The sequence below is a fragment of the Anneissia japonica genome, unplaced genomic scaffold, assembly GCF_011630105.1.
Source record: "Anneissia japonica isolate Jap-2015-1 unplaced genomic scaffold, ASM1163010v1 scaffold287945_len1679841_cov205, whole genome shotgun sequence".
Classification (NCBI taxonomy): domain Eukaryota; kingdom Metazoa; phylum Echinodermata; class Crinoidea; order Comatulida; family Comatulidae; genus Anneissia; species Anneissia japonica.
Genome location: NW_022753015.1, coordinates 72768 through 83548, shown reverse-complemented (window position 1 = coordinate 83548; position 10781 = coordinate 72768). Strand labels below are relative to the sequence as shown.

At 31.3% G+C, this 10781-nt stretch overlaps 1 protein-coding gene across 1 annotated transcript; it reads right to left on the bottom strand.

Moving 5' to 3' along the window:
- Window positions 1–1376: 1376 nt before the first annotated feature.
- On the bottom strand, window positions 1377–3736 carry LOC117122615 (octopamine receptor beta-2R-like). The gene is made up of 2 exons (XM_033268265.1): window positions 3611–3736; window positions 1377–2660 (listed from the first exon to the last, which is right to left on the bottom strand). The coding sequence occupies exon 2, from the start codon at window positions 2655–2657 to the stop codon at window positions 1656–1658; it is 1002 nt and encodes a 333-aa protein (XP_033124156.1). The 5' UTR covers window positions 2658–2660; window positions 3611–3736; the 3' UTR covers window positions 1377–1655.
- Between the last annotated feature and the right edge of the window lie 7045 nt (window positions 3737–10781).

Here is a 10781-nt window from a genome sequence, read left to right as displayed (position 1 = left end):
TAATAAAGCTTCTCCGAGGGTTGTTTCTGTTGGTAGAATTTTTTATTACAACAGCTGGTGCAATAACCACTGGTTTTGAATCCTTACTCAAGTTTTGTTTGGTATGAACATGAACCACTTCTTCCCAGACAAAGGCTTAAAAACAGAGGTGCAGTTTACTCTCTGGCTTTTGTGCACATTAAAGCACCAAGAAGTAATTTTTGTAACTGCAGTATTTGGTAATTTGTATTATTTCTCAGACCTTACCACAATATTCCAGTTACAGTGCTGTTTGGCATAGGTCTAAAACAAAAGCAGATCATCTCGAATAGAAGTCCTGTGGGCATTTTGAAATGAAACCCCCCCCCCCTCTTTAGTAAAAAAAGTATTCTCAAAAAGAAGCCCATCTTGAAAGGAAGCCCATGAGTTTCTTTTTAAGATGGTATTCACTTCTTTAGTATAGTAGATGCACTGTTTATGAATTTAGGTGAAACAAAAGCAATATATTAGGTAATAACACTAAAATACTTTACTTTATTACATTCTCCATTTACATCGGTGGCACTTAACTTTCCATCAGTGTTATGTCATTTAAAAATACAGAGTGATATAACAGAAAGGAAATTATCACTTGTCTGAAAGATAGGAATGATACTTAGGTTCCAACCCTTTGGTGGTTTTTCATAGGTAATCATTCTTTTAAACAAATTCAAAATAGAACGTAGGATAGTAGAAACGCCATTTGTTAACAGTTCATTGGTAGTACTACAGTATCTTCACCTGGTGATTTCCATTAATTGCCAGCCTTAGTGCATATTTAAGATTGTCAATATCTATATCGTATTTAAAATTCAGATCATCATCACCATCCCAATTAGCATTTCTAATATTATTACCGGTAATAATTTTTGGAGTTCGTTGCATATTACTGTTAAAAGCACCGGATTTCCTTATGATTCCCAATAATTTTTGAATGTTTTGTTTTTTCCTCAATACCTGGTACTATATTTTCTTACAGATTGAGTACTGTACATGAATTAAGAAATGTAAATATTGAAATTTCTTTAGCTCAACACAGTAATATATATTCAGTTTGCGAATACTTAGCTATATCCTTAATTTTGGAATACTTTAACTACATCTTTAATTTTTGAATACTTCTACATGTTTAAATTCTACATTTACAACTTTAATTTCTGAATATTTTGTTTAATTTCTGAAAACATAGGCACATCTGTAATTTCTGAATACTTGGCTACATATTTAGTTTCTGAATACTTAGCTACATCAGTAATTTTGGAATACTTAGCTACATCAGTAATTTTGGAATACTTAACGAAATCTTTAATTTCTGAATACTTAGCTACATCTTTAATTTTGGAATACTTAGCTACATCTGTAATTTCTAAATAATAGCTACAACTTTAATTTCTGAATATTTTTTTTAAATTTCTGAATACTTGGCTACATCCTTAGTTTCTAAATACTTAGCTACATTTGTAATATTGGAATACTTTGTGTTTGTTTCACATTTTTTATTTGGTATACTAAAACCATAATTGATTAAATACTCATAAAAAATCTTTAATTCTGTAATTTTCTGAAAAGTTAAATTGATATTTCAACCTCTGTCATGATTAAACCCCTACAACATTAATATGATAATATTATGGTCTCTAACATTGACGACAGAATGTTTTTGAGAAGCCCTCTTTAAAATCAAAGAGTTTGTAGGCATAAATAAACGGGTTCGCTACCATGCTGAAAACAACAAAGAATGTAGCAATATCACTCGAAATATGATAATTAATATCAAAACATTTGCATATTGTGTAAACAAGATATACCCCAATCACTGGAGTAAGACAGATTGTAAAGACCAGTGTGTTAATAGACATAGTGATGATGAAATTTCGTTGATTCTTTGCTTTTTCTTTCTGATTTGTTTGCGATGGCGAAATATTTATCTCAACAGCTAATTCATCATTATTGTGATAATTTATTGCCCTGCTAGCATTATTTATATGCCCTTGATTTGTTAATTCTGCTTGAATTTTGTTTTGTTTCTTGAGTGTGATATATACACGATAGTAGCAAAATGTCATAGTGGAAATTGGAATTATCCCATTTGCCAGCAATAAAATTGTACCTGACAATATCTCAAAGCCTTTGTTTTTGTAACAAAAGGTACATTTTCCGGGTTCTTCCTGATCTTCTTCAAGTATGAACGCATACTGAAATGTTATTAGAAATGCAGCTACAAGTGGAATACATAACTGTGGTAAATTGCTTCGCATCTGGTTACCTCTTATCCAGTACTTCAACGGATGCACCACTGCGATGTACCTCTCAACAGAAATGAAGACTAGGTTTAGCGTTGAGGCAGATAAACAAAAGAAGAAAAGTGTTCCAAACTTGCAGTAGTTGGCAAAATTCCCATTAGAGGAAAAAAGAATGTGAAAACATGGATAGAGGAAACATGCTATCATGTCGAAAATAGATTGTTGAAACACTAGGAGATACGTAAATGACCTGCGATAAATCTTGCAGTTGATAAACACAATGACCACCGTCAAATTTGCAAAAATTCCAATAACCGTCAGAAGGTAAGTTGAAGCATTGTAACCAACACTGGCTGGTTTCATGGTTGAAACATTTCTGTCCTCGCATGAAAACATTGTCTATAGTATTGAAAAATAATATCAATTATTAGTTTTATAAACGTTTCTATTATTTTATATGATATTTCATATTGGTTTTAAACCAATATTCTTGGTCAGAATAGTTATCAATTTTAACCATTCTGCTAACAGAACATTTGATAGTCATTGACATAACTTGATTAGGTTGACACTTTAGCAAACGAAACAATAGGACTAAGTCTCATAATGAGCATTATTTTCATATAGTCCATTTTCGCAAAATTATAATTAAAAATATCCGATAACCTGGCAACTACTACTGGGGGACTTTCAGAGGCCTAGCTTTTCGCTCTACGTACTTTCCCATCATGGTAATTAATGATAAAACTAAACTAACGAGCACAAATACTTTATAATGGACAAAACATGAAATGTTTATATTAAAAAACAAATCGAAGTCTTAAAAAGCTAAGTCCCCCAGTAAGTTACGAGACGTTAGCGGCGCTGTTTTAAAATAAACTAGATAAAATGGTCTGAAGCACAAAAGTATTGGTAACTTTCATTAATAATGTTATTATACTATTATAATTTTTATTATACTTTTTAAAAACTTGTGTTGTTTTAAAAAGTGCAGAAAAAAGTTCATGAAAACATTCTATAAAAAAGGTTTAGGCCAAATGAAATTAATCTCTAGTTTCAAGTTCCCACCCTCATTGAGTTTTGGGGCTTCATGGATATTTTTACTATTTGCTATTCTTTTTCAAAACTGAAAAAAAATTATGGATATTAATGAAGAATACAATTTTGTTGTTTCGATGTACTTGGCTGCTAATTGTACAATCACTACTGAGCATACAATGGTTATTTTATATTTTTGTGCTGCTTTTTCTTGTCGACAAAATATAAATTATAACCCCCCCCCCCACTCACCGGAAAAACCATTCCAAATTCTGAATATGAAACTAACAATAAATATTTTTTAAACTTACCTTATATTTTAGGTTCAAAGTATTCTGTAATTTTTCTCCGACACTTTTTATTAAGTGCTTTGATTTTCAACCTGATGCGGTATAAACTTTGAATTTTTATTATGATCAGAATTTTGAAGACTGATACCACTTGGAGGTAAAGGGTTTTATGTTTAGTTGTGTGAATTGAGAAGTCTTCCTCATTTTTAGATCTCTTTAAAAATAGGATGAACGTCATCTAATTATTTCCTGTTAGTTTTTAGAAATTTGATAATTTTCTTTATAGAATTTGCATTCCTACCAAAGCTTACTGTACTAGCAGACTTTGTTATTTTAGGTAATTTCTTCATTTAAAAGGGGTTACAGACAGTGCGATCACATCCCCTAAATTGTTAAAAAAGAATAATTGTTTTTAATATTGTATTGTAATGTTGATGAATTACCTGTAAGATTTTAAAGGTATGTGTGAAAATTTCCTTGCATCTAGAGGTCCATATTTTCACCATAGTTTGGGGCTAATCTCCTACCACCAAATCCTGCATCCGCCCCCAATTTTTTTCCCACTTCAGTTTATTATCAGTTGCAATTCAAATGTATTGTATCCATTATTGTATTACTTATAACATATAATCAAAGCCATTACTGAAAGAATTTATTAAAGAATGCTTTACTATCATTGAGCTTACAGGTATAAACACACTGGTTAATTAATATTGTGGTATATACAATCAATATCACATGAAACATGATACAGATATCAGATATATTATTTGTCCGTATACAATACATACAGAAATTTGCTGTCCGCCAGCAAAATAAATATAATAAAAAAAACCACAAAAACTTACGTACTTATAAGTTATTGTGAATCTGCTTATTAATAATTTTAGTCATAACATGTATGGTATATTTGCCATCCCTATCACCTTACCACCTTGGTGTTAATGTCTGAATGGCATCAGACAGGAAAGAGTTCTTATGGTGATTTCTTTTCGTACTTATAACATTTAATTGGATCCCAGACCTGTTAAAGGAAAAGGAGCTATAAAATGGATGTGTAGGATCTTAACATCAAAACATGCACATATTTTGTAAACAACAACATAATAATTTAAGAAATATAGTTCAGTGTATTAATGACATACTGTAGTAATAATGAACAATATAATTGATAATGTATAAGAATACCGATAACAGGAAATGTGCAATATTTTACTGTACCAAAATATAATTTAAACTTTAGCAACTAAAATTTAATGATAGTGATAATAAAGTGACCTTCTTTTGTATTTTTTTTAATCGATGATAATTTTTTGTGAATAGGTTTTGTGATGCAAACAATTTCAGCTCCGGCTGTCATTTTGTAATTGTTTTTTACATGTTTATACCCGAATAAATAAAAAAATAAAAATAAAGTAAATAACAGAAGCACTTTTGAGACTAACAATATAGAATTTATTCTCTAGCTTTTGTCCAAACAGTGGACTTCATCAGGAGACTCTACAAATATGATAAGCAACAACTACTGTATAATATACAACTGAGATAATGGGGGCGGTTCAACAATTCAATGACCGGGGGTAGTAATGTGAAGCCTAGAGGCCTTGTTGGCATTAAGCACTATATATGTGGTCAGTAATAGCACAGTGCATACATATCACAGTTTTACAATTTCTGCAGTAAAACTTCAAGGGTTCATTGTGAAAGGCACACTGTTGGCGGTGTAAAGAAGAAAACTCTAATGGCGTCATAGATCGCACATCTTCTACTGAGTGTAGTATGTGACTTTTTAATGCGGGAAATATCTTGTGATGGTCACAGCAAGTGGAGCAGATGTACAGTCTGCATTCCTGGCAATAATATGTTGCCGTTATGCCCTTTTCACAGTTACACTCAAATGATTCTCTTTTCTCCATCTTTTCAATACTTTCTAATAAGTTGTTGATAAAAGTGTTTGGTTGTAGCTTTTGAATCCCGCCTTCTGGAATAGGATATGATTTTGAGCAGGTTGGGCAAATTAACTCAGCTTTCGCATTTGCCCATTCTTCTAAGCATTCCATACAAAAGCTATGAAGACAGTTTAAAGACTTAGGCTGTTTAAGCCTCATAAAGCAAATGGAGCATTCCAATACTTTCTCTTCAATATCATCCAAAAATGTGTTTATCTTTATTTCAGCCATTTAAAATTTATTTTAAGTCTGCAGTAAGGTCTGAGAAAGAACAAGACAATAACGAATCTTTCATCTGTAAAAACAGATTGTTAATATATATGTATAATTATATATATATATATATATATATATAATTATATATATATAATATAATATATATAAAATGATGACAGTATGGAAAATATAATAGTAGTATAATGTAGTAATATGAAGCTTCTCCGAGGGTTGTTTCTGTTGGTAGAATTTTTCATTACAACAGCTGGTGCAATAACCACTGGTTTTGAATCCTTACTCAAGTTTTGTTTGGTATGAAAAACTTCTTCCCAGACAAAGGCTTAAAAACAGAGGTGCAGTTTACTCTCTGGCTTTTGTGCACATTAAAGCACCAAGAAGTAATTTTTGTAACTGCAGTATTTGGTAATTTGTATTATTTCTCAGACCTTACCACAATATTCCAGTTACAGTGCTGTTTGGTCTAAAACAAACGCAGATCATCTCAAATAGAAGTCCTGTGGGCATTTTGAAATGAAACCCCCCCCCCCTCTTTAGTAAAAAAAGTATTCTCAAAAAGAAGCCCATCTTGAAAGGAAGCCCATGGGGTTTCTTTGTAAGATAGTATGGATTTCTTTTCGAGATAGTAGTACAGTAGATGCACTGTTTATGAATTTAGGTGAAACAAAAGCAATATATTAGGTAATAACACTAAAATACTTTACTTTATTAACATTCTCCATTTACATCGGTGGCACTTAACTTTCCATCAGTGTTATGTCATTTAAAATTACAGAGTGAAATAACAGAAAGGAAATTATCACTTGTCTGAAAGATAGGGATAATACTTAGGTTCCAACCCTTTGGTGGTTTTTCATAGGTAATCATTCTTTTAAACAAATTCAAAATAGAACGTAGCATAGTAGAACCGCCATTTGTTAACAGTTCATTGGTAGTACTACAGTATCTTCACCTGGTGATTTCCATTAATTGCCAGCCTTAGTGCATATTTAAGATTGTCAATATTTATATCGTATTTAAAATCCAGATCATCATCACCATCCCAATTAGTATTTCTAATATTATTACCGGTAATAATTTTTGCAGTTCGTTGCATATTACTGTTAAAAGCACCGGGTTAAGATTTCCTTATGATTCCCAATAATTTTTGAATGTTTTGTTTTTTCCTCAATACCTGGTACTATATTTTCTGACAGATTGAGTACTGTACATGAATTAAGAAATGTAAATATTGAAATTTCTTTAGCTCAACACAGTAATATATATTCAATTTGCGAATACTTAGCTATATCTTTTATTTTGGAATACTTTAGCTACATCTTTAGTTTTTGAATACTTCTACATGTTTAAATTCTACATTTACAACTTTAATTTCTGAATATTTTGTTTAATTTCTGAATACATAGCCACATCTGTAATTTCTGAATACTTAACTAAATCTTTAATTTCTGAATACTTAGCTACATCTTTAATTTTGGAATACTTAGCTACATCTGTAATTTCTAAATAATAGCTACAACTTTAATTTCTGAATATTTTTTTTTAATTTCTGAATACTTGGCTACATCTTTAGTTTCTAAATACTTAGCTACATTTGTAATATTGGAATACTTAGCTACATTTTTAGTTTCTAAATAATAGCTACAACTTTAATATCTGAATATTTTTTTTAATTTCTGAATAGTTGGCTACAACTTTAGTTTCTGATTACCTAGCTACATTTGTAATTTTTGAATACAGCTACATTTTCAGTTTCTGAATACAAGTACTGTACAACTTTAATTCAGAATATTTTCTTTAATTTCGAAATACTTAACTCCACCTTTAATTTTTGAATACTTAGCTATTTCTTTAATTTTTGAGTAGTTTTTTTTCAATTTCTGAATACTTAGCTTCATCCTCTCATTCTTAATTTTAGTCTTCATTCTTTTTTTTTTTTTTTTTTTTTTTTTTTTTTGGTGGTGTCATTATTATTAAGGCAATCTTATTGGTAGAAACCCTACAATCCAAGTGTTATTACAGATAATTATTAATGTGATGTTTAACACAGAAATGAAGGCAGGGAGTATAAAATATGTGAGTTTTCTAAATTGTGGTAATTTTTTCTAAAGTATCAGAAACTGATGAATAACAGAATAGTGGAGGCAATTGGTTCTAGCATTTACATAATCATATACTGTAGGGCTTAAAACATATCCTCTGTTGCAAGAAACATCTGCTTATAAGAGCCATAAGGAAATAAATATTTATTTCCTCCATGTAAAAATTTATAACCTACAGAGTGAAAAATAAAGAGATATTAGATCACTATATTTTGCGAGCTAGTGCCCCTCACTTAAATCATCGAGCCCCAACTTCAAATTCGGCCCTCAGCCCCACCCCACTCTTCACCACTCCCATTCCCTCTCTCCCATTCCCTCTCTCCTTCCCTTCTTCCCCTCCCATTCCACCCTCCCCTTCCACTTCCCTTCCCTATACGCCTTTCCCTTTTATTACTCAAACCCTAGCTAATTCTAGGGTTTCCCAATGCATTTTCACTTGTAAAACGGTAACCAATGCCATGCTTGGTTTCCCAATGCAATTTCCCTTGTAAAATGGTAACCAATGCCAGGCTGAAATCAATAGTTTCTTAAAGTTGCGCACGAGTGGAAACCTAAAAAATGTGAAAAACCTGTAAACTTTGGACCTCATTCCATGATGGTACTGATAGAAATACAGTCTCATTGACGACAGAAAGTCTTAGAGAATCCTTCTTTAAAGTCTTTGAGTTTGTAGGCATAAACAAATGGATTAATTGCCATGTTGGATACAGCAATCAATATAGCAATTTTTTAGAAACATGATTGATAACGTCGAAACATTCACATACTGTACAACAAACAACAAAATCAGTGAAGTAATACAGATGGTATAGACCAGTGTGTTAATGGACATAGTAATGATGAAATTTCGTTGAGCATCGTGTGCCTTGTCTTTCTGATGGGTTTGTGATGGCGAAATGTTTTTCTCAACATCTGCTACACTGCTGTCATTAATACTTACAGTACTAGGCTCACCATTTATTTGTTGTGGAATAGTTGATCCAGCTCGAAATTTAGTTTGCTTCTTGAGTGTGATATATACATGATAGTAGCAGAATGTCATAGTGCAAATTTGAATTATCGCATTTGCCAGCAATAGAATTATACCTGACAGTATCTGAAAGCCTTCGTTGATATAATAAAAGGTACATGTTCCAGGAACTGCAGGATCTTCTTCAAGTATGAACGCATACAGAAATGTTTTTAGAAATGCAGCTACGAGTGGAATACATAATTGTGGTAAATTGCTTCGCATCTGGTAACCTCTTATCCAGTACTTTAACGGATGCACCACTGCGATGTACCTCTCAATAGAAATGAAGGCTAGGTTTAGCGTTGAGGCAGATAAAGAGTAGAAGAAAAGTGTACCAAACTTACAGAAGATGGCAACATTTCCGTTAGGGACAGGATAATTGTAAAAATATAGATAGAGGCAACATGCTATCATGTCGAGAAAGGATTGTTGAAGCACCAGGAGATACGTGAATGATGTACGATGAATCTTGCAGTTGATAAACACAATAATCACCATTAAATTTGCAAAAAATCCAGTAATCGTCAGAAGGTAATTTGAAACAGTGTAACCAACAACATTGGTAGTCCTCACAGTTGAAACGTTACTGCTGTCATATAGCAACATTGTCTATAATATAGAAAAATAAAAATAAACATAGTTATGAACATTTCTAATCATTTAATGCTTGGCTTTATCAGTATCATCACCACTGCTTTTATTACCAAATTTTTTATCTTTAGCATTTTTATACATAAATTGTTGCATTTTGTTAATCTTGCCGTTGATTGCTGTTTTTCATTTTTTCGCACTTGCCTTTTAAAAAGTATTTTTTTTAAATTTTATTGATTGTCCTTATATGAAATGCTATTATGAAAATGTTTATACAGTAGTTTTAAATGACTTGTTTTTTACTATGTATTTTATGTATTTTATATAGAGAGAAATCTAATAAATTCAATCAATTTATCAACTAGTAATCATGGTCTGAATAGTAAATAATAAGTCGTGATGATAATTTCAAGTATATTTTATTTCATCCACAAAATGGCATATACAAACAGCCAGAGGCTGAAACCGTAGTTTTCCAATGGGATGAAAGTCATAAAACAATAGAAAAAATAGATATAAATATTTTTTTTAATCTAAAATCCAAGAAGTGTAAAAGTTTAAAATAACAAGTCAAAATGCCCACATATTATTTAACACTCTTATAAGTACCCGTATAGATGACTTCTTAAATTGTTTTGTTGTACAAAAACAAATATCAGGTCTATGTCAAGCTCACGGCAAGCAGGGAGCGTAGTCCGAAAAATCATCTGAATATTCACAGAGAACAAATGCACTGAGTAGGTGGTTGATCAAGACACAATAAAGTTTCACACACGATACAGTGCAACTAAATTGTTGAATTTGGTTTCTGTACATTTATTGTACAGTATGTTGTTTTGTGTGTATGAAGAAAGTGTTGTTCAAACACAAAAAATCCATAACTTAATAGCAAAAAAAAAATCATTTCTAAGAACCAATAGAACCCAAGTTCATACAAAAAATATGGCTTGACCCAAATACTGTACCCTATTCAAGCAGTGTAAGGGAATACTGATATTGGCCTGTATACATTTTTTAAACTTACCTGATATTTTAGGTTCACAGTATTTCCTGTTTTTTTTCTGAATTTCTTTGAGTTGTTTCAACTTGAAATCTCAATCTATCTATTTCTCTTTTATTTCTTTAAATACAGAATGAAAGAGTGTCTTCGCTCATTATTTCCAGTTGTTAGTTCTTTTAGAAATTTCAACTGTTTCCTTGTTTTGATATTTACTATTTCTACCAATAGTTTTAAAAAATGGTGTACAAAGTAATGGATTGGATTAACTCTGATGAAATAAACACAGTGTTTCAAATTTAGTTAA

Excerpts from the sequence above, each read along its gene's own strand:
- LOC117122615 (XM_033268265.1), bottom strand. The coding sequence starts at position 2,657 with ATGTTTTCATGCGAGGACAGAAATGTTTCAACCATGAAACCAGCCAGT.